This window comes from Anser cygnoides, chromosome 12 (genome assembly GCF_040182565.1).
Source record: "Anser cygnoides isolate HZ-2024a breed goose chromosome 12, Taihu_goose_T2T_genome, whole genome shotgun sequence".
NCBI lineage: Eukaryota > Metazoa > Chordata > Aves > Anseriformes > Anatidae > Anser > Anser cygnoides.
Genome location: NC_089884.1, coordinates 14,391,826 through 14,417,081, shown reverse-complemented (window position 1 = coordinate 14,417,081; position 25,256 = coordinate 14,391,826). Strand labels below are relative to the sequence as shown.

General features: G+C 37.8%; 1 protein-coding gene across 7 annotated transcripts in view; it reads left to right on the top strand.

Annotated features, from left to right (window-relative positions):
• The window catches only part of SMPD3 (sphingomyelin phosphodiesterase 3), a 119,769-nt gene that overhangs the window by 60,268 nt on the left and 34,245 nt on the right, over positions 1–25,256 (top strand). For all 7 annotated transcript variants that reach the window (XM_013192386.3, XM_067004678.1, XM_067004679.1 and 4 more), the window contains one exon: positions 22,552–24,175. In XM_013192386.3, the coding sequence (XP_013047840.1) occupies positions 22,838–24,175 (1,338 nt within the window). In that variant the 5' untranslated portion in view covers positions 22,552–22,837. The remainder of the gene's footprint in view (positions 1–22,551; positions 24,176–25,256) is intronic.

The window sequence follows — 25,256 nt, the reverse complement described above, 5'->3', positions numbered from 1 at the left end:
AAGATTTTTTCATTTTCCTTTTGATTATTTCTCTTGGTCTTGCTGAACTAGCAGTCTGCATCTGGACAGGAGGGATAGGTTGTTACTTTTGCTGCAAACTGTCATTGAGTAGAGTTCTCTGAACACTACAAAGTAAGATAGAGACTTAGTGATTTGAGATGCTGAATTCTAAGGAGGCCAGAAAATCCCCCCTTTGATGCTTTGTGTGTGAGGAAGGTTATGTTTCATTCTTAATTCTGAGAAACTGCGTAAATCTGTGTTGCTGTTTTTGTAGAGGAGAAACAAAGCACTGATTTGTAGTGATGGAAAATGAGCTGTAACACTGAATGACTTCCCTGGTGGCATTCCATCAAAGACATTTGTAAAGGTATTTGAGCACCCAAGTGTTCTTTGTGGCTTTCAAAAATCCCTTAAGCAAAAACAAAGGTGGTTTAGAAAGGCTTTTCAATAGGAAAGTCTTTGATAAGACTTCATACTGGTTTCACATGTTCAGGACAAACATTCTTAATCTAATATCTACTTGCTTACAAACAAAATCATGCTCTACGAAACACATTTTTAGTAATAAAGAAGCCATAATGAACATTTGGATACCTGAACAGGATGAGTTGTGAGCAGTGTATTCTGAAAGAGATGTGTAACAGACAGTGGAGCTTTAGTTCCTTGTTGACTACTATGTAAATGAGTATTACATTTTTCAATCTGCATCTCCGTTTTTATTGCAAACTGGATTTGATGATGCTTCCTTACTAGTTTATTCCTAGCTTCTCAACCCTGTTGGCTTGGGTCCTACGGAAGTTAGTTATGTTTTGTCGATACCATTCATGTGAACGGTGTTCATAGTGGTCAGGGTTATCTGTCTGAAAGTTCTTAGCAGTCTTGAGCTAGCCATGAACAATTAAAGCATGCAGAGGAACAAATGCTACTCTTGGGCCTACCGCCTTTCCTTCCTAATTTTTAAAATCTGTTCTGTTGTTCATTTATATTGCGTACTTTGCAAGGGGTTCCTATGATGTCAGAATGTCATAATAACGCCATAATAACAGTGATGGAAGGTTGCGTTTCCTGTATTTGTCAAATACTCCATAGAAAAATACATCTCAGTGAGTATTTTAGTATTGTCATGTCAAAAAAAAACCCTTGTTTTCTTGTATTGTCAGGGTTGCATTATTTTCAATAATCATATTACTTCTGTTGCAGATCTGGGGGAATAGAGAGGCTATATTCATACCTTTGTTGCTTAATAGTTAGAGGTAGCTTTTCTGATTTTTTTTTTTTTTTTTCTGATTTCAGAGCTTACTTTCTTAATGCAAACTTCATACGGAAATGTTTTTCATCTAGTGTTGCATTAATGGGTCTAAAACTTGCACAATAACTGCATGACATTTTAAAGAAAATTGTGATTTCTCTGTGCCATTTGGCATCAGTTTACAGTACTTGGAGTCCTTTTTAAGGAATGTAAGACTAGAAGGGACCATCTGGGTTATCAAATACAAAGCCTTCGCGGTTACAAGCAACAGATAGAGAAACAGTGCAAAAAGTTCCCCAGAGTACCCTTGCTCACCAAAGGCAATAAAGATAAAGCACTTCCCAAAGCCTTAAAACGAAGTCAAAAATACTTTTAATTGAGAAGAAAATGAAGTAAGTGACTGTTTGAGGTTTTCTCATGGCCAAGAAGAAAAGCTGAAGTGTAATAAATTCTATACAAATGTTGAGAAAAAGAAAGTGCTCGCAATTAACTGAGAACAGGATTCAGCAGACTGAGACTCATCACCAACTACATTTCTGAAGGCAAAATGAGCCATGAGTTAGCACGTAGACTGCGTAAAAACCTCCTACCAATTTTTGGAAGGGATTGATACTGTTGAAGAACAGCTATCCAAAGCACACCTTATCGTTGTGAGCTACAAGGAATGTCTCTTTGCACATTATAAATTATCTTTAACATGGATAAAAACTGACAATTATGAAAAGATAGCCTAGTAATGCAACTATATACATTGTGAGCAACATTCACTGGGCAAATTTCAGTTAATTTGGGAAAAACAGCATCTTTTGTTCAGAGAAAGAAACTGCATGTGTTACCATAACATTATGTAGATCAGCACCCATTACATTTAAGCTGATTTTTAGTAGGAGAAGGTTTTTCAGAGCCTTAAAGGGGGCAGTCAGTTGTTTATTTCCTTCATGTGTTGAAAAGAGTGAGATTTTTGTTTCTGTCTTAGTGTATGTGTGTCTTTTTTCATATGTGGGAGAAAATGAACAGGCAAACATATACTTAAATGTATTTGGAGTTTCTTAATCCACAGGGGTGCACACTATATTGAATTCAGCACCAGAAGAGATTTACTCATGAGGGAATTTCCTCTTCCCCTGGCCCTTTCTCCCTTGGCATCTCTACGCACAGTAGATAGATTCCTGCTGATTTTGTGTGTGTGTATTATCTGTGATTATTTTTAATACCTTTCTGTTGTTTTCAGGATTATTTTATATCATTAAGTAAAAATACTTTGCTAGCGTCTGAATGAAGAAGTCACTCACTGGAACATTTAATATCATGGAAAAGGATGGACTCGCAGTATTAACATGCACAACTATGCAAAAATAAAGCCACCAGTTCTTTCCTACAGCTATTATCTGCACGATTATAAAACACTGTAATAGTTTTTTCTAGTCAACGTTAATATATGCAAGTACATAAACGAAAATTCATGCACGCCTACACACTTATTGCTTCATATAGATGAAGTCTTAGGTGAGGAAAGTCACGAGCATGGTTAGCATGGAACGGAATAAGTTCTATCTTGAAGACAAAAACTTGTGCTCCTGCCTGTTCTGTGACAAGTGTCCCAGCTCCTGCCCTCGATCCTCTTGGTTTCATTAGCATATGGTCTAAGTGTCATGATCTGCCCCTGTGGAAAATGTGGTTAGGACTGGTGGACAGATTCTGTCTTTGGATTTATACAGCTGCTGCTTGCTCAAATGTGAGCTGCTCACGGAAACGTCTGGATAAAAGCTGGTCTACAAGAGTTAAACGGCACAAGGAAAGACTCAAAATGTGGTTGTTGGTCTGCAGTTGGCTAGAACTTTGTAATTGCCAGTGAGGATGCCAGATCTACTGAGGTGTGAGCAGATTGTGCTCGAGTAATAGAAAATTTAGAAATCAAGTTAGGTTGTTTATCATAAATATAATCTTAAAATGAATATGCTTAAGAGTGTTAAGTGCTTAAATTTCTTGCTATGTTCTTGCTTACTCTATAGATTATTAAGCTAGTACTGGTACATCTTCAAATGATTCTAAGTGTTACCTTCAAATGGTTTTCAGTGATGCCTAGAGGAGAAGTTAGTTGATCCTGGGGGGAAAAAAAATGTATATGCATTAGAAGAACATGGTATTTATTTATTTTTAGTTATTATTTATTGTTAAGGATGTCTGGCTGGTAACTTACTGTCTTCTCTAGCTCTTATTTAGATATAGCTCAGGTAAAGCTTTATTAATTTTTTTGGGAATTTGGGGAATGTCATAGTTTTGGCTGGGACAGAGTTAATTTTCTTTGTAGAGGCTCTGTGTGTGGGTGTATTGTCAGAAAAATGTTTTGGTGGGTGGCAAAATTTAATGTAAAATTAAGTAGATATCAGCATACGACTTGAATGCTAAATAGTTGGGGCTACCTTTGGTATGAGCTTTCTCTGTGAGCCAAGTATAGCGCATATATATTTCATGTATTCTGCATTTGTACTGACATAGTGATTCTGAACATGGAATCAATAAGCTGAGAGTGTATTAGTCATTATGTATGAGTATTGTGTCCTTTCCCAGTGAATTTAATCAGTAACACCATATGCAATTAATTTGAGCAAATCTAAACAGGATACAACAGGACCAGGAGCAAGCATATATTCATAACAATCAGGCAACACCTATATTAACTGTTCAGATTAAAATTGTAACTTGAATTAAAATTCAAGTGAGGCCCATTTGCCTTTAACCAGTTTCTTGGAAATAATCACTGCTGAAGTACATATTGAGCCATTTCATTAACCTTTAAAAGAATGCCTTTAAGTGTTGCTCCTTGGCTGAGATGTTAATATGCTAGTCAGGCTGATGACCTGTTCACAAAAGCTGAATTACCAGCTGCATTTGCATTGATCTGCAGATGAAGAGGGCTATTTTAGAGCTGAGTATTTTCTCAAATCACAACTGTATATACTTATTTGAGTGATAATACAACAAACATTAATTATGTTGATGAAAATATGACAGTTTTTAATGTGATCAGTATGAAATATAACTTTGTATGTATATGATGGCAAATCTTATATAAGGAATAATAGTTTGTTCATCAAAGACACCCAGATGGATGGTTACTGCCCTCCTAAAAGCTTATGGTGCTAGTGGGTGAGACAGAGGGCAAGAGATTAAGTGATCTCAGTGGAGAAAGTTGCTGAATAGTATTTCACAATTGATTATTACCTTAAAGAATAACATTCTTGTCTGTTTTCAGAGGGCAACTTGTCTTCTGATACGCTGACTGGCTGTGGGTTTACAAGCTAATGGAGCTTCTGATCAGTGAGGTGCCTCTCTAACAAGCCTAAATTCAAGGATTAATACAGCACAGAACTGAAGCAAGTAAATCAGCTTGGACTGGGAAGCTGGGCAGCAGACGAGGAAGTTCACACAGAGGTCCTAAAAGCTCACTTAGGGACAGGTGACATATATGAGCAGGAGTGCTCTTTGTTTTGTGTTTCTGCCCCAGCTCAGCAGGTTCTGGATCATCCTGGCTCAGCTGCTTATGTTGTGCACTGGGAAGGAGGCAGAGGCAGGGCTGCATTTGCGTTGGGACCATGGATGTTACAGAGAAGTCAGAAACAGTGAAGCATGTCTAGAGGTTTGTGAGTCAGTGCTTTGTCCTATATCGGTCATAACCTGGTCCTTACCCTGGTCATCAACTTTTTCCTACTGATGCACTAAAGAAATATAATGAAAGTTATTTCGAATTTCAGTATTAGGATGTTGTGGAGGTCATCCTTCAGTCCTCGCCTGACAGTTCAGTTAATTTTTAATTCTGCCATTATCACTATCTCTTTGAGATGAAAGCTGGTGACAACACACCCCTCTGGTTCACTGCTGTAATTTTTCTCTTTATTTTAGCAAGTCTTGAAGGTAGGGCTTAAAATCTAGAAGTAGGTAAAGTACTACCTTGAAAGCTCTAGTATGCTGTATAACTACAAACGGATGGCAAAAAGATGGATTAGCAGTACTTACGTGTCTGTCTGCATTAAAGGAAAACTGAAAAAAAAAGTTAGGGAGAGGAATAAAAAACAAGGCACACTGTAAAATTCATGTTTCCTACTGCGTAAATGGCAAAATCTTTTGTTGATGATTATCTTCCTGGGTAGGTGCACCTAATCTATTTTGGGAATTTCCATGATGTAATAATAATAACAGTTATACTCCCAAAATAAGAAGAAATAGAAGTGATTATTAATTTTTCTGAAGGGAAGAAAGATACGGTTAGAGACCCCAGGGAAAAAGATAGGGGAACAAATATGTCCAATAGCAGCTAGTAGATCAGTAAATGAGGGCTAACGGGTTCTTATCGTAAAGCAAAACAGAAAGTTAAGTCACACATCTTCTATTATGTTTATTTTGAATATTCAGTAGGAACTTTGCCTGGATTATCTGTTCATAAATAACTTTTTTTTTATTGAATTAAGTCTGTCCTAGCCTCACCATGTGCAACTGAAATTACAATAGTTAAACCTCATCAGCTTGCAAGCCTCCTTATATGAGGCACAATATCAAATAATCCTCAGCTGTTTTCCCTGTGGTTGCTAGAGTTACAGCTGATGACTGTTCTTGTATGTTGTGCTTCCTGCGAAGTCTCAAGTGTGTTGCTTCAGACAGAGACCAGCTCTTTTATAGGTAACTGGAGAGTTCAGACCGAGGGTATTCAGAATACAAATAAATGTTTCATTTTTGACAATGAGTGTGTATGCTGATGGCAGTGGTATTTTGATATGGGAAGGCTTGACTGCTGAGTGCCTGTCTGGGAAATTTGCTATAGTCTGTAATTTGCATCAGCTTGTAGGGGAATATGATTTTTCTTTATTGTAAAAATTATTTAACGGTCATAGAGTTCTTTTTGATCCTTCTGCTGTGATGGTATTTTAACATGAGGTGTTGTGTGTTTTGTAAAAGAAAGCAAAGATGTAGTTAGAGAACTCACTGAAGCTCTCTTCTCTTTACATTGTAGTGTGAACAGATGACTGAATTTAAAAAAAAAAAAAAAAGAAAAGAAAAAAAAAAAAAAGTCCAGTAAAGTGCCAAACAACCAAACTGTCAGTACAGTTGGTATCCAAAGTATGCGTGGTTTATTGATTATTCTGTTTGCTCTAGAGATTATTCTCTTTGGAAAAAATGTATTTTTTTCTGGTAACTATTTAAAGAATTTTGGTCACTGAAATCTTCGGCTTACACAGCAAGCTCACAGAGCATGGTCAGTGGCATTCTAAGCTTGCACAATTTTAACTGTACAATCACTCAGCCCTCCAAATAACACCGGAGGTTTTGTATGTTTGTAGTAACAAGTGGTTCTTTGAGCCAAATGTATGCATACGGATGTCATTTGTTTTCAAATGTCCTGTTTCCACTGAGGAGTATGCCCAGAATGATAAACACAGTGTATAAAATAGATGACCAGTCTTTGGATTGGTCTCTTTTGAAATCTAACTCTGAGATTTGTTAGTGTCAGCAAGTGGATGTCCATGTAGATGATTGCCGCAGCGATGGGATCTAAGAAAGGGTCATTCAATGCAATGGAATATAGTCACTAAAGTTATCTTTAATGCCTTTCAAGTGCCTTGATGAGGACAACCTTTATTTCTTTCTGTTTGCAGTACTTCATGTTAAAACCTAGCTTTTTGTAGGAGAATACTTCAGATTCATCCCAGTTGTCCCTATACTTCAAAAATCCAGTGAAGTAAGGATTGAATCATTCACCCCAATGCTTCTTGGGTTTGGGCCTGCAGGTGCTATGTGCAGGCTGTCATAATTGAATCTTATTTAAGTTCTCTGCATGCTACTCTGTTAGCCTTTTCAATGTTGCTTTTTACGTTTGTTTCTGTTGTTGTTTGGTTTTGTTTGTTTGTTTTGAAAAGTGATCAAATTAAGGAAAAAAAGGTCAGTAATAGGAGATCTCCCTTGGAGGAGTTCGTGGCATCTGACACCTGTGTCCAGGTCCCTTGTGTCCCGGTGACAGAAGCTGGCATTCAGCTGCTGTGGTATTAACATAGTGTGCAGGTAGTGACACCTTTTGTGTTTGGTAATGAAAGGGAAAGTGAGCGTTTTGCTTTCAGCATTATTCAAGTCCTTGACTCTGACATGTATTTTAAAATATAGCACTGGTACTGATGAAGTATGTTTCTAGATGATAATCTATCCCAAGATTACAAAAGAAGGTATCATTCTGAGCCCTAGTGGAGAGTTGCTTAGATTCTCACATGGGTAGAAGGTCAGAAATTTGTTTTTGTTTTGTTTAGCTTTCCCCTAGAAAGCCCAGCAAGCCACCTGTTATATTTCAGCTTTCCAAATATTCCACTGGCAGCAACACATTAGAGAAACATTTTGGGCTGAACTCTGTCCTATAAGACAATCAGAGGCTGTGCTGTTTCAGGTTCCTCATCTTTTTTCCTCTACCAAGTCAAGTTTTACTTCAGTTTTACTTTGTCACACGGCTCTTGCCACAAGTGTGTGAATTACGTCCGAGACACTGACTGGAAAGTAAGTGCTTGGAATGGCATGCTTAAAAAGACACAGCTACAGTTTGAAGAAGGTTTAGACCTGGCTGAATTATTTGCTTCAAGTAATTGTGTGCATTCGTAACTGTGCGCTAGTGTAGGTGGGCTGACTGAAGGACTTAAAGACTGGGATCCCAGGTTAAAACAAATATTTAATAGTTTCCAGTGTGCACTTGTTGTATAAGTGTAACATTGAAAATGTGTGTGTTACAAAACTACAGCAGGTAGCCTAAATGTAGCTGGTGAACCTAAATAGCTTACCAGAGGCTTAAGACATAGTGAACAGCCGATACACATTTGCCTTTAGAAATCAATGTTGATAATAAAAGCAGTTATTTCCCCAAAACTTGTTTGTCAGAGTTCTTGCAACTGAAGAGGGAAGAATGTGATAAAGAAAATTACCTGTTTGGCATCTGAGAAATACTCACAAACATAGGAATAGTGCTTTTGTTTGTTGTTGTTCTGTTTGTTTTTAGATAATGCTGCAGCACAGAAAATCCTGTGTTGTAGGAAAAAAAAATCAGTAGACCTGCATTTAAATATCTAACTTGACTTCAAAGATGATCTTTTGTACTGGAGAGGTGGCTTTGGAATTTAGACAAATTTGCTTTGAATTAACCTAGCTTGTATTCATACCTTCCTTCTAACAATTCTTTGTAATTCATTGATATATGCATCAGTTATACATTTAAAAATGTGGTATAATGATGGCATAATTAATATGCCAAGAAGTCTGTTGAAGAACCTTGACAGGTTTGTGGTTTACCAACGATAGCTTTACTAGGTTTGGCAGGAGGTCAAAACTGACCTATGTGAGTTGTTCACGTAGGTCTTAATGCTGAGGTCCGTAGGAATGTGAATGTTCACATTTCTCTTAATGCAGGAAGTTGGGTTGTAATTCCAGAAGGGTGGAGCACCCCAGGCTTGTGTGCTTTGCTGCTTGCCACTTGGGCCTCTCTGTCTTGCTGGAATCAGTCACAATCATCAGTTAATTCAGGATAACATCATAGCAATTTTGGTATTATCTCAGCCACAAAATGACTTGTTTGAATGCATAAGACAGTCTAAGATACAAAGAAAAACATTGTCATTAAGAAAAACAATATAAAACAATAACAAAAACAGCACAAAGACTTTTTTTTTCAGTACAAGTGTTTCTTGTCTTTGGGAGGATGCAATGTGTTAATCTTCCGTATACCAGCCTTATGGCTTTTCCCCTGTAGTTCTTCCCATTGAAGCACATTAATAATCCTTTTAATGAGGATGAAGAGTGTAACCAGCTGGTACCTGCTTTCAACAGGTACCCTGTGCGAGTTCAGTGGTCTCGGCCCTGACCCATCTGACAACACTTAGTACAGAATGCATCAGCGTACTTCCTGGTTGATTTGTCCGTAAGGCATCAGGAATTTCCTGGTGGTTTTGGCCGTAGGGCTTAAGAGTGAATGAACACGGCTTGTAGGTAAATGCCTTCTCTTCCCTAGGAAAAGGTCATCCACGTCAGGGTAACTGTGTAGCTCATGGATTATGCTGGTCCATTGGTATCTCTGTGACAGCAGTCTGCTATTCATAGCTAAGGTAGTTATTTCTCTAATCACATTACAATAAGTTCTCCTTTTAGTGTGGAGAGTTTGACACACAATTCCATAGACACAAGTGGTTCCTTGTTATCTGTAACCAAGGCACACTGGAATTTGAAGTTCTGCTTCCTGTGCTCTGCTGTATAGCTCTGTGTCAATATATGAGGCTTTAGTCTCTCAACTCCTGATTTATCAGTCTAACACCTGTCTGATTCATATAATAAATTGAGAATAAAAATGAAAGTTCTCTTTTGTGAATTTCCTTTTCTAGAGTAATCCTGACTTTCACCGGTTTTGCTGGTGCATTTACTGCACATAGCAATAATTACCTGAGATAAAAATCTACTGTACTTTGACTCCTGTTGATAGTGAAGCTCATTACACCCCCATTATAATTATTACCCTCTTTATGTATACCTCATAAAACTTCAAAAGCTGGTATCCAGGGGATGCTGTTTAAAGAAACTATTTAAGTTATCAGGATGAATTATGTAAGACACTAACAGTATGTTCCCTCTACATCACTTCAAATCTTATAAAATTCAGGATGCATAATAATCAGAATTTTATAAATAATATTATTCTTTCTAACAGGGTTCTGATACTTCCCCAGTATGCTTTTTGTTTTTCTTCCCTCCACTAATGCAAATTTATCTCGGGGGGTAGCCATATTAAAGGCAACATAGGCTTACAACGCATGGCCAACAAATACATGGCATCTCTACCAGCGGTACTCGAGTAAGCGTATGTCCTGCAGAAGGTAGCATAGGCAAGGGGCAGTTTGCAGAGGTGGAAATGCAACTCATAGCTAATAAAGATCACTTTGTCTTTCAAGTTATGACAATTGCTGTTTGGTCATTGAAGCTGTACCATTCCTAACAGTCAGATATCAATCAGTATGGGACAATTCAGGTCCGTAGTGGTGATGAGGTAGCTCAGAGCCAAGGAGGTGCAAAGTATCATAAATGTAGCACCCCGGGACTTCCACTTTTTTTCTTTGGCAGCATCCTGTTGCATGCAGGAGATAATACAAACTAAGGCTAGATTATGAATCTCATTTCAGTGCTGAAGAGCTTCACTTCCAAGATAACAGCATTCAACATACAAAAGCCTGCTTTTCTAGGGAAGACAACTGAAATTTTTAGGAATGTATTTCTACAAAATGCATCTTAAAATACTGGATCCTGAAGTGAATCACAGCTCAAAATTGAGTTTATTTAATGGCAGGACAAGACTTTCAAACTCCACATCAGTTTGGAAGATGTAGCAAAATTCTTTTCAGCTGTAGGCATCCATTTTTACAGAGATTGTGCTGTGCAAATGACAGAACGGTTGAGGTTGTAAGGGACCTCTGGAGATCATCTAGTCCAGTGTCCCTGCTCAAGCAGGATCCCCTAGAGCACATTACCCAGGATTGTGTCCAGACAGATTTTGAATGCCTCTAGCGAAGGAGACTCCACAACCTCTCTGGCCAACCTGTTCCAGTGCTCTGTCACCCTCATGGTAGAGAAGTTTTTCCTCATGTTCAGACGCCTCCCTCAGCCTGCTGGCAGTGCTCTTGATGATGTACCCCAGGATCCCATTGGCCTTCTCAGCCACAAGGGCACTATGCTGCCTCACGGTCAACTTGTGCATCAGGGCCCCCAGGTCCTTCCCCACACAGCTGCTTTCCAGCCCCCTGCCTGTACTGGTGCTTGGGGTTATTCCTCCCCAGGTGCAGGACCTCAAATGATGTACTTTGCACTATTATAACCATAATAATTTATATAGGAATTGCACATGTCTGAGGGTGCTCTTCAAAAATAACACACTGCGCAGTTGGTCCGGGAAGTGGAACAAACTTGACAAATATATTGATGCAAGTCTTATAAAACCAAAACTCCATTTAACTTGCAGTGGTAGAGCTGGCTGTATAGAGGCTGCTAACAGCAAATTTTCGGAAGCTAAAATGAGTTGCTTGCATTCTGAATATGCCTCAGAGACCTGGTGAGGACAAAAATATTTTGACCAAATTTTAACACACTCAGGTTGTTTGTTTGTTAACCATCCCCCCTGCCCCTCGCCCCGGCCCCGAACAGCAGCATTTATTTGTGGTGTCTTGCCCTCTTGCTAAGCAGTGAGAACAGTAACGCCCACCTGTCTGAGTGAAGGCAGGAGGGAGGATCTAGGATGCTTGCTTTGCATCTGAAATGGACTACTGAGCTCAAGTTGTTTATAGGACGATAGGCCCAGGCCTACTTAGCAGTCAAGACTTCTGATTCTCAAAAGTTTTATTACATGTACAAACTGGAAATATTGTGCATTTGTGCACACAGCCTCTGGCGATTTATTAAGTAACAGCTATTTCAATTAAACATTTTATTTTCAGGAACAATGAAAGTCCTTGTGATAGTTTGACTCAGTAGAAATTTCAGAAAGCCTATTAAATATTTAAATTTTTTTTCTTCTGCTGATGGCTGAGAGAGGCATCTAGTGCACATCGTCTGCTGGTGATCATATAAGAACACTGCAGGGATTCCTCTCAAATATGTAAATAAAGCACCCTGTCCCTCCTGCTTGTTCTGGGTGGAGAAAAATTGTTGATTTCATCGTTGCAAGAGTAATTTAAAAAAATGGCAGTGGGAGGTGTAAAATGAAATATCTGTAGGTTGTCCTGGTCTTTACAACTGCATTTAATAACAGAAAAAAACATAAACAGCCTATTTTTCAAGAAAATGTAAAAGTCCATAGAAAGTAATGTAAGCTTTGTATGCAGATATGTATAAACAAATAGAGTACCTGTTCAGTCTCACTAGATCATTACTCTTTGCTTGTAAAATCTTATGGTTTGTTTGTTTTGTTTGTGTTTTTAACTCTTTTATGCTAATCTCCAGTTAGAGGTAGAAGTGATAGGACATTTCATACGTAGTACAGATTCTTGTTTCTATTCTAAACGTGTAAACATGGACCTGTTTGAGTAACAACAACACAATTTTGATGTTTTAGGGTGTGGTATGGATTAAGCATCATTTTGCCTATGCTCCAAAAATTATTTTCCCTTTATTCTTAAAATATTTTTGCTCCAAAATAAGATCCCCACCCCCTTAAATGTTACTTGCAATTTGTTCTACCAAATCCTCACCAACCAGTGCACAAAAGCACATTGAAGCATGCGAGTAGGGATCTCAGAAACATGGACCCTGGAAGGTTGGAAGCATGCTGGCATGAGCTGGTATGTGTTCTGCCAGCAGAAAATACGGGAGAGTTTTAGACAATTCAGTGGAGAGTGCCAGGAGCCCACTTCTTGTCAGTCAGCATTAGGAGACTTTAAAGGCTGCTTTGTGACTGAACACGGCTTCCTGTGCTGTACCAGTAAGGTGTCCAGGACGTGCTGAGCGTGTTTCCCAATTTGTCAGGATGTCTCAGAAGGCAAAGAGGAAGGATCAGCCTCTCCTGTATAACCCAATGCTTAATAAAAAGCAAATAAGTTTTAGGCTGAGTGGGAAACATACCGGAGTCCTTCTGTTTTGCCTTCTTGTGAGCCTAGAATATTATTATTTTTTTTTTCTCAAAAAATACTATTGTGATGACAAATAACATTTAAAAATTGCTGCGGAGTGTCTCTACAAATGTGTAGAAGCAGAGTTATCTAGGTGGACACTAAGTGGATTCTTGGCATGCGTCCTACCTAGGTACAACTTCCTGCTCTTCCCGAAGTACCCAGTGTGACGCACAGTGGCATATTACTCTGCTGTAGGCAGGGAACAGTTGAACCAGCTCTGTGCTACTATTCCGTGATGTGTTTTGTAGCTATAACAGGGAGTGAAGCTTCCTCCAATAAACTTGTGAAAAATCCTCTCTCTGCTTAGGAATGGCTTTAACACAAATCACCAAATAGATCTTGTGGATTTAAATATTTTATTCATAAGAACTTGAGAGATGAATAGCTTTGGAATATCTGAGCAAAATTTATCCGTGTTTCATGTAAAGGCAACAAGAAATGAATGTGTTCTCTTAGACAAAGTACAAGCTTATTGGATGGGATATTTTAAAGCAATCATGAATTGCTAACAATCTTGATTTCTTACTCTGTAACATGAAATGAAAGTATGAGAGGATTGGCGCACCTCAGTCTAACAGTATATTACAGTGAAGTAGATTTACAGATAAGTAAAAATATTTTTGCTGGAATTTGGACCATATTCAAAAAGTCAGGTGTAGAGTCCATTTTATCTTTTAAATTTGTTTGGAAACAGAATTTTAATAGATTTATATTTAACATTTATATTTAATTGCTTGAGAATGGTTGGTGCTTTTTGTTATGTATCTCAAAACTATTTAAGCTTAGAAAACCCTTGAGTTGGAATTCTTGTGCAGTATTCTTCCATTTTGTCAGAAAGGCTGATACAGTAACAGGTTTTTGGAGGACAACTCAGTATTTGTTGAGTTTTGACTGATGCTGATTCTTTTATGACTATCCACCATACAATTAGATCTCTGTGAATCCTGAGGAAATGCGACTTTGTCAGTAAAGCAGGAAAGCATTAGTTAAGGAGTCTAATCTCAGGCTTTCTGTGAAAATTTGCTTAAGATACAAATACTCTGTTTTTTCAATTTTCCATATGTAGAACATGAACAAAGAGACTTTAATTTTTCTTCATAGGGATGTCTGTGTTTTAATTTAGTTGTATTGTATTTTAATTTCCTTTATAAACTATTCAGAGAATTCTAAGTGAGCTTTTTTTAGAACAGATACTTATTAGCATGGATTTGTGTTGGACTTACTGTAGGCTAAAGTAACTTTTCTTTGCCAGCTGGTAAGAACAACTTCGACAGTATAAAAATATGCACTCGGGGGAAAATTGATTACTTTATAATTCTATCTGATGAGCCATACTGGACTAACCAGAAGCCTGAAGGCTTAAAGTGCTGCTTGAGAAAGAACAGCTTTTCATTTTAGAGGCAGCACATAACCCCTGACAATTTATGCACACTAGACACCGCTGTAGTTAGGCCTCTGTAGGTTTTAGATGGTGAAAGATGAGTAGGAAAAATTTTATCTCCAATTTTTTTTTGGGCAGCCAAAGCTAATATTGTTTCATCTCACTAAGATTTGTTAAACAAACCATCTACAAAGATCAGATTTATTTAGCCATTATTGAATTATGCCAGCTCCTATAAAATACGAGGCTAAAGCACACCAAAAGGTGATTTTGTAAATAGAGCCCATTCCATTTCTATTGTATAAACAGAGCTTAGTGTCACAGATTCATGCATTTGTATGCTGCAGTTGTCTCACTACCAAAGTACACCAAATAAGGGCTCAAAATAGAGAGTGTTTAGCTTTCCAGGTACTGAGTGAGATCACCAAGTGGTCAGATGAATTTATTTGTCTAATTCTTGCCTGATAACAAGGCTTTCCGGAAAACTTCAAGCCGTAGGAAGTGTTCACTGTTATTTTTCAACCATCAGTGGATATGGTGTTGATTCTACTTCTTACTGGCTCCTAAAGCCATAAATACGAATTGGTAATTTGGAAACAGGTGTTTGTCTCCTATATGAAAAGAGGCGGTTTTGCTGGTTATGATTTTGTGTGTGTGTGAAGTCCCGAGTTACTCAAATGACACACTTAAATTTGCATTTCAAAGTAATGTCCTTGCTGGTTGCAGCTGGCACTAATTACTGCCTTAGGCAACTGGGTCTGTTGGTGGCATTGGCCCTTCTAAAATGCTGCATAAAAGGTGTGTCTGCTTCCACTTCCACTGAAACCAAAATAACTGTCAAAATTTTCTGCAGTCCAGATTTTAAGAAGAATCTTTACGCCTTCGGTGAAGCAGAACTGAGTGCCCTATGACAAAGTTCCCACATAGCACCTCACGAGTCAGCCTGTGCTCAGTCTGGTATTGGTGCACCCACCTTCAAGTAACAGAATGCACAAAGGTTTGGAGGTGTGACTTAGAATTTGGAATTGGATTGCTGAGGTTTTCTGGCTTTGGGTCAGGCCTGCTGGGATTCGTTAGTAAAGCTGGTGTATAGCTTTGTGTAGATACCCTGATTGTCTGTTCATTGTTGGGATTGCAGTTTATCCACATAAAGAAAAAAAAAAAAAAAACAAAAAAACAAACACTTCTTATATGCTCATAAGATACGATGTGTCCTGTCTGCATTTATGACTCCAAAAGTAAGTTTTAAGCAAGTAACATCTAATGGGGTAGGTGGGAATCCAGGATGCTCTCAGGAATATAAATCCTGGTTGTCTTCTACAATATCCAATTCAGCTCCAGTTTTCTACCCATTTTGAATTAAAAAAGGGACAAAAATGTAATGTTTCTTAATCAGCTATATTTGTTTAGATATGTAATGTGTTCCCATACACTGATGTAGTTGACTTTCTATTTTAAGTATAAAACCTAATCCCATTTAATTTAGGTAGCAGAAGGTGTGTGGGTATGCTTTTTGGCCTGGCAATGTGATCTGGGACTACCACACTGAGATGACTTGCTTTTGGAGATGAGAATGTGTTGCCATGCTGCACTACAGAGCAAGTTTTACAGTCTGATCGCAAGCAGATTTTCAGCTCGGCGGTAGAGAAACTCCCGTTTGGGCTGACAGTACACAGGACACCATCCCAGTATGAAACTTGGTTTCTCTGCTGAGGTCTCTGAGCAGGTGGCCAGCCACAGTCAGTCTTCTGTCAAATGAGCAGGATTATTTTCTCCCACTGGTTGTATGCAGGTAACAGTTGACAAGAGCTACTTCTGTTGCTGCTGGTTCAGCCCATCAGGTAGGCTGCTACACAAGAGCTGATTTGCTCTGAGAAGTCAGTTGGCTTCCCAAGCCTTTTTCGGGTCCCTTAAACTACTAAGGCTGTGATTAACAGCTCCTTAGATGCTCAAATACACAGCTTCGACGTCTTTCACTGAATTTCAGTAAATGTTCCAAAAGTTCCATTTGAAAACACAGACCCAGTATTTGGTACTTTTTTTTTTTTTTTTTTTTTTGAACAGAGTTTGCATCGTACCCTGCTCGTTACTAAGTATGCCAGAGGCTTTAGCAGGTTCTGTGAACTGCTGGGGATTGTTGGTTTCTTTTTCTTGCAAACACATACTTAACTGCGGACACTGCTGGCATTCAATGAGACATGTAAATTCACACTTTTTAATACTTCATTTTTTACAGGTTATTTCAATTAAGCTAGACACTTTGTTTGTAGTGGCTTTTTGCCTGATGGCAGCTTTTAGACACAAAAGAGACAAGGTGCAGAGTAGCCAGGAAATGTTTGATTACCTTCTTTAGAAAGAAGGAAGACAGTTTAGGCAAAAACTAGTAAATCAACGTTGCAATGGCAAGCCTGCTAAAATACCTTCTTCCCTTCTCCTTCTGACAAATCCTTGGGTTGAATGGATACTGCTTTATTCATCAGCATCAGCAGTGGACCGAGTTCAGATTCTCATGTCAAAGCAAATGCACATTTTCTCTAAGTTTTTACTAAGAGTTTCATAAGCTGTAACATTACATTGATTTAAGTGGAAGTTAAGGTGAGCCAGTAAGTGCTGCTAAAATTCCCTTTAATGTACATCTCGAACTGCATCAGAAAGCGAGGACTTTAGTTAAAATCAGTTAAAATCCTGTTAAATCAACAGGATTTTAGTTAAAACATCAGGCTGTGAAGTGACCACAAGGGAAAAAGAAAGCATCTCCATTAGAGCCATTAGCACCTTGAGATAGCTGCATCTCTAATTACAGTTATGCAATCAAGCACGGACAACAATTCACGTGTATTTTGCCCTTTTTTTTTTTTTTTCCCAGAAAGGAAGTTAGTCGTTAAACTAGACCCCATGTAAAAGCATGCATAATAATTAGAAAGAGAATGTAAATGAAGAGAGAGAGAATTTATGAAGTCTGGGGAGAGCAAAAGCAGACAAGACCATGGAGGAAAGCAGAGATGAGGCTGTGGTGGGTCTAGTAAGGAACGACAAGAGCCTGAGTGGGGATCACTCAGTTCTCTATTTTGGTCTGTTTCCTCCAAGCTGTGTGGGAGTTTTGATTTTGACTTCCCTATGACCTGTGTTTGCTGTGATGCTGAAGAGACGTGGAAAAGCAAACAGGCACAGGTCTTTATCTTGCCTATTCTCACTGTCAAACACTGAATTTTGCAATTTTGCGTGGTGTAGCGGTAGCATTGTTGTAAGCTATATTTCTCTACTTCAAATAACAACCAATTGACAATAATGAAGTAAAACTAAAAAAAAAAAAAAAGTTAACACGTTCTAAACAATCTCTTTTTCTAGAATCCAATTTTAGAAATGTATTGGTACAGCTTTCACTGAAGATCAAGCAATTGTCAGGATTCCAGAAAAACAAGTTTTAATGAATTTATGTAAACTTTTCATGAATAAAAACAGCACCCACAGAGCAACTTTCTAAATCAGTTACAGTTCAGCCATTTAATCTTTTTAAACCTATGTTCTTGCAGTGATTCACATGTATTTTAAAACTATTTGAGATATTAATAGCAAATTTGAAGAAATTTGAATTGTCTGAATTTGAAAGTGTTAATTTTCTAAGAAAAAGGAAGTTAAAAACTTTCTGCCCATTTCTAGACTGTCCGCATAACCTCATTATTGCAGCCTTTGTTTTTCTTCTCGTTCTCTATCATTTGACGACTTGTATTGTCCTTTATCTAGTTTGTAAGCTACGTTGGAGCTAGGAACATCTCTTGATCTACGATGTCTCTAGTGCACTTCTGGGCATAATTATAATCATAAAAATCTTTGAAACCTTTCCACCTGTTGTCTTTATCAATAAAGTTGAAATGTTCTATATTGGCATCATAAAAAAAAATAATTAAATGAAGTCTTTTTTTAGCCTTCAAACACTTAGAAAATAATAAAAACAACGAAGCAAGACTGCTTTTTACCTCTTTGTAGCATATAAAAATATCTGTTTCATTGCAGTATCTTAAATTCTCCCTTAATCTCTCAAGCCCCTATGAATAAAGCATTGGATTACCAAGTAATACCCATCATCACAAGGAATTAGGCACTTTAGCTCTGGGCTCCATCTAAACCATTGCATTAGGAGAGATGTTACTGACGTCATGTTTTCCAAGTTGCAGCTGACTCGCGTGATGCCTTCCCCCCAGCCTTTAAGATCTTGCAGAAATGAAAAATGTGTCTCTTATGCCTCTTTCTTGTCTCTTTTTGGGTTGCTTTGGGGCACTAGCACACATATGGTTTTGCAGCTAAGAGACGAGTAGGAAACTAAGTTCCTGTTCGTGTGTGCCAGTAAGTCTGTAACACAGCTTTGGCAAATTGTGCGATTTCCTTCATCTATAAAATTAACAAATTAGAATACTATTTTACTTCCAAGCAGAGTGTTTTTTAATTAGGGCCCTGATGTGCCGATGTCTTCTGTCTGCAATATGTAAAAATGAAAAGACATCCGATCACGATTCCCTCCTTCCTTTTCTCCAACTATCATGTTTTAAAATTTGCTGTGGTGCCAGAGTTTTTATAGTTCTGTACCATTAGTTGTGAGAATACTACTAGAATTCAGAGAAGAAAATCGATGGAATGCATCTGTGCACTCAGCTCCCTATTGCCTCCCCACTTCAACTGGGCCAGCAGTGAATGGAGCTGGCACCTGGTCAAAACCATACAGCCACTCTTCCACGATTTTCAAAGGTACCGTCCTTGTTTAAGGCACGGAAAGGGTAGCAGTCACCATGCTGTCTTGAGCCATCATTCAGTCCTTACTGTTTACAAGTAATTACATTCTTGCTAAATGTTTTTGAAACTTCACTCTTAACCAGTTTGCTTTATGGTACTTGCTGCATGATTCTATCCAGTGAAAGGATTTCTGATTACATTCATTTTTCTTCCTTTTTAACTAATAGATATGATAGTATGTTTTATCTGCAGGAAACATGAGTCCCTTAGATTTACTATGTTCCCATAATGTGGATAATTGCTTTTGTGAATCCATTTTAGTTGAACATTTTATGGGTTGCTGGACAGCTGTTTATCTTGTAACTTACTGAGACTGCAGTCCGTAACAGAACCTGCATGAGTTATCTGGGCTTGATCTCTACTTCACCACACCGCTGCACAGGTGTTGACTGCTCTATTTACAAAACTGTCACTTGGCATCATGTCTTCGTAGGAGCTTTAACACCCTGTCATCATACACTTAAGAAAATATTTATCTGTAGAAGACCTAATTAGACAAATTGTTATGAATCTGTTGTACTTCTGCATTTCCTTCTGGCACGTGATTTTAGAATAGTAAAGGTCAAATTGCAGTGGGGTTGCAGAGTGTAATGTCACTTTTTACCATAAAGTTCATTAGCCTGAAAGTTGAAATATCACGTACCAGGTTTGCAGTCCATCCTTACTTCACATACCCTAAACCACAGTGTTCCCTTTATCCTTGGGACTGCTGTAAAGAAGAATCTTTCTAGTCTGTGGAGTGATTATGTAAATCAATGTGGATTTTATAAAGCATTTTAAGCATCAAGAAGAAGAGAATAACTTCTTCACAGTTTTTCTTGTCTAACAGTAATAACGTAATTGGACAGGGTTAAAGTTATCTTTTAACATATGATTTATAGATGCCAGAGTGTCTTTTAAGCGAGTCATACTGAAGAGTCCTAAAAATCCTTCAGGAAAACAAATCTGCTAGGCTTCCCCCCATTATCAACATCCCAAAATGCCTTTGGCAAGTAGTAAATGCCAAGTGTTTGTTATTTGGCACTTGACTAGTCACTCATTTATTTAAACTCAAACATAATGTATAAGATTGTGAAAGTTTTGCTAAGCTAACAATTAAAAAGAAAAAAATATCTTCCTTAATTCAACTTTTGCAATTTTCATGGAAATTGCACCATCAGGGGAAAAAAAAAAAAAAAGAAACAGGACCATGTATTGCAGTAAACATAGCTGACTGCCCTAGTGCTAGCAGTTGCAATTGGCTGTGAGCTGTTATTTTGCTTCTCTGTAGTATTTGGGTACCAGTTACTTGGTTTCACTTTCAAAGGCTTTCATAATCTTGTTCTCACCCAACCTGATTTTTCTCGTTGTATTTTAGGATTGATTCCTGTCTCCAGTTAATTTTTGTTATGAGCTATCTCATCTGTTTCTTTAATAAAATTCTCTTTTTATCCAAGGTGCCTACTAAAAATGTATGTCTGCAGATCTGATGTGCTATGACTACACTTAGTCCTGCTGATCAGGAATTTAGGTTGAAGAAAGAATTTTCTTATCATTAATAAACAAGAATGTGTGTGGTAAAAAGAGAGCTAGCTAAGCTATGTATTCTAATGCCTTATTTATCACTTCTGACCAGTATAGTATACTCTGAGTAGGCAGTGTGGTATTGCATGTGTGCCACAGTTAAAAACATGCTGCCAGGAGGAATGTAAATCAGTTGCAAGGGCTTGGTTTGGAGAAGCAAAAATCTAAATGGTGATAGAAAACTGAAGAATTGCATTTTATTTTGATATTGAGGCACTGTTGCTTTGTAGAACTCTCTTCTGTGTTCCATATCATTGTTTTACTTGCTGTTAAATAGAAATAGAAATGTCCACCTGTCTGTGTGTGCCCTGCAGAATATTTAAAATATGCATCAACCTACTATTTCCCTAAGTTTGGCTTTCCAGGAGTCCCAAATTCTAATTGAATTTATGCCAATAAATATTCTTCTGTAATTTTTATCTAAGATGTCAAAATTAAAGAAGAGTTTTGAAGCATGGTCCAATATACATCCTCTCTCTAACTTCTTGAATTTTTTTATTCAGTATTGCTCAATATTATTTACATTCTAGGTTTAAACTTGAAATATTATAAATGGGAATTCTGCCTTCATCAGTTATATAGCTTTGCTGATGAAGAGATTAATTCATTGTAAAACTCCTTTTCTAACCTTCTCACTTTCTTTTATACTTCTTCAGAGTGCTTGATAAGTGACCTGATTGCTTTGCTTTACTTATTTCCATTCTTTTCATTTCTTGTTCTTCTTATTGGGTAGTATCACAATTTCAGTTCGAAGAGAGTGATATCACATTCATTGGTGATACCACTGTCAAGACTGATAAAGTCTGATTTACAGGAGTGTTTATTAAAAAATCATTTACATTTCCTATTATCAAAACCTGTGATAAAACCTCAACTTACTATAAGCTGTTAGGATTAAATGACTTAAAAAAGATATGTAAGCTGTACATACCATGTCTCTACCATTTTGTGTCTTTTTTAATGATGGCATTTGATAAATTCTTCAGATGTGAATTTCGCAACTGGTAAGACAACCTTTCAAAGACATGCTCTGTCTTCAGAGGAAATTTATTTTATATATTCAATTAGTGTTGTTTTATTCAAAGCTGAAAATTGAAATTTATAAATAATAATATTAACTATGATGACTTCATATTTTGCTTAAGCATGCACCATATAGAATTATAGAATATGTAAGAAGTCTTTTATAGGAAATCTTCTTAAGATTTTTTTGTGGGCTGTTGCAATGAAATTGATCTACAACTTGAATTAAATTATGAGTATTAAATACCTAAATATTAAAGCAAAGCAGTTTGATTTACTGTTTTTAATAAAGTGAAAATTAAAAATTTGAAGCCATTTTTAACTATAAGAAGGGTGTTGTTATTAATGTAAGTCAACCCATTTTGTTTTGAAGTGCAGCAAAGCAAACCATTTTTTAGTAAGCATGGGTTTTGCTCTTGAATACGAGGTGCCTTTGCCATTATACCTTCATTGCATCGTTTTTTTTTTCTTCTGTTAATGGCCTTGGCAATTCAAGTAAGTTTAACTTCAGTGATAAAATGCTAGATGCCTAGAGATAGCTGCTTCACGCCATTTGTGAAGATTTGAAAGCAGCTAATATAAATAAATGAATATTAAACTGTCCAACATATATTTCTGAATGTAAGGCTTGAACTTTGCAGTAGAAATGTCTTCCATGACAACATTTGTCATGTGCATTAAGTGGTTGATGTTCTGATTTAATGTGCCAAAATACCAGTCTCTTGTAGTTAGAGTTGATCTAGATGCATGATCTGTAAAAGACTGTCAAAAATATTAAACAAAACAGGGAAATATTATGAAGGCAAAATCAGCATGAGCAAACCTGCTTCAAACTTTTAGTAACTGTTATATGTGTTTTGTGTCTTTTGTTTTTACAGATTTTCTCTTTGCCTCTGGAGTGTTTCGTTATGGCAGCCTCCAGTGAACAATGACATCCTTTGACAAATACAAATGCCAAAAAGCCAAACAAAAACAGTGGCCTTCTTTTCTTTTTACTACAACACAGTGAAATGGTGCTCTTACAGTTTTCTTATTGACTCTTACTGGAAGAAACAAACTCCTGACTGGACCTTGTTTCCCCAACCCTCTACCAGTGTTATTATGGATGCTTGACACAGTGACATCATGTAGTAGGCCCTGAAGTGTTGTCATAATTAAGTTGCAATGGTTTTATACACTTCCCCATTTCCCAACAGCTTTCTGTCAGTTCTGCATTCCTTTTCCTGGGGCCTAATTTTCCCATGTTATTGGTTTGCAGATAGGCTTGTGGCCTCTTTTGTTCCAACCACCTATGAAAAACGTCAAAGAGCAGACGATCCGTGCTATTTTCATGCACTTTGCATCATTATTACCACTCCCATCTATTTGGCGCTGTTGGTAGCCTCTCTTCCTTTTGCTCTGATAGGCTTCTTGTTGTGGTCCCCGCTCCAGTCAGCCAGGAGGCCATACATCTACTCCAGACTAGAAGACAAGAGCCATGCCAATGGAGCCACACTGCTCACTGAATGGAAGGCTGCAGGGAATGGGAAAAGCTTCTGCTTTGGCAGTGCCAATGTTTGCCTGCTGCCAGATTCTCTGGCAAGATTTAATAATGTTTTCAATACACAGGCTAGGGCTAAGGAGATTGGCCGGAGGATCCGAAATGGGGCAAGCAGACCACAGATCAAAATATATATAGATTCTCCTACCAACACGTCCATCAGTGCAGCAAGTTTTAGCAGCTTGGTTTCCCCCCAGGGTGGAGATAGCACTAATCGTACTGTTAATGTTGGCATCAAAAGGACAACATCAATGGAGTATAAAGGAGACAACTCTGGCTCGAACAACAGTGAGGATAGCAGAGAAGATAAGGGTGGAAATGGAGAGCCAAATGAAGGAGAGGAAAACACCTGCATCGTCCGCATAAACGGAGAGGATAATGGCCACATGTCAGACATAGAAACAGATACCGTCAATGGGCAGGCTAACGCTAGTGGCCCTGCAGAGCACTCGCTGGAAGGTGACGCAGAGATCTCAAAAACACCTAACCACAAACAGAAGGAAGGAGATTCTGGGAGCTTAGACAGCTACTCGGCCTCAAGAGAGTCACTAGTTAAGGTTCGTGTTGGAGACGGCACAGTGGACCAAAGCACTGTTAACAACAAGCTCCTCTACAAGGCTTCGGTCATGAAGAAGACTTCAGTGCGGAAAAAGAAACATACGGATGAGACCTTTGATCATGAGATCTCTGCTTTCTTCCCTGCCAACTTGGACTTTCTGTGTTTGCAGGAAGTGTTTGACAAAAGAGCTGCAGAGAAATTGAAAGAGCAGCTTCATCACTATTTTGAATACATTGTCTATGATGTTGGGGTCTACAGTTGCCATGCCTGCTGTAGCTTTAAGTTTGTGAACAGTGGTCTCCTTTTTGCCAGCCGCTATCCTGTTATGGATGCTGCCTATCACTGTTACCCCAATGGAAAAGGAACGGACTCCTTGGCTTCCAAGGGAGCCTTGTTTCTCAAGGTAAGAGCCTTTCTTTTTGAAGCTGTAAATATTGACAAGTTATAAAATTAAGCTATTCTCTCTCAGTCATTTCTGTTAAGAATTCAGAGAAGCAATTTTTGAGTCTAGATTACCTGATCTAACTTATATATATATATTGGTTTTGTGGCCTAGATAATGTGTTGAAGTGTTTGATGTGCATGAAATAATACGGAATTTTTGGAGGTAAGACAAGTATAATTTTAAGTGCTGAAATGTGAAGTAGTTTACATGGAATTTTAGTTTCTTTTTACAGAAATCTCATTAATAAAAGGCATACATTCTAAACTTCTTCACACAAGTATAGTACTATGGGCATTACAGTTGGACACCAGCTTATTCATGCTACATGTTTATAATGGAATCGAAAGACAATCAAGCCTAAATGACAGTAAAATAAAACTGAAAGTATTGCAATGAACTGTGTGGCTATTCCTCTCTCTTATTTGCAAAATAATCGCTATGAAGAGATATGAAGAAGAGCAAACAAAAATGCATGGGACACTGGGGAGCACAGAGTTTTTTCCCTTTATTAACACAGTTTACTAAAATTAACTAATGGTAGTGGGAACAGGAAGCCTGGGGTTACACTTCTGTACATCACAAATGGCAGAAATACAAGTCTACATGCAATGATTTGCTTTTCCAAGACTAATAGCTGTTCATGCTGAATTCTCAGGAGAATCTGGCAGTGCTCTTCACAAACTGGAATGTGGGCCCTTTTAATTTGGAATTAACTACAAACAAAAACTTTGTGCAGAGGTCCAGATCTGTGGACCCAAACCTACATGGATCTGAAAATCTCCTAGGATACTGGATTTCAGGTTCTGGGATTCTGTCACAGCTTTTAGTTACTGAAATGCATTACAAATGGATTTTTTTTCCTAATGCTAGCAAAATATATCAACTGAAATTTTAGGTATTTTCTAGTGCATATGCTCACTAGTCCTCAGCAAAATCTATTACTAGCCATTAAAAATATGAACCCTTAATAAGGATCAGTGGTGTTTTGTACCTGTTGTTTGTAAACAAAGAAAAAATTGGTACTGCATTGCATAAAAAG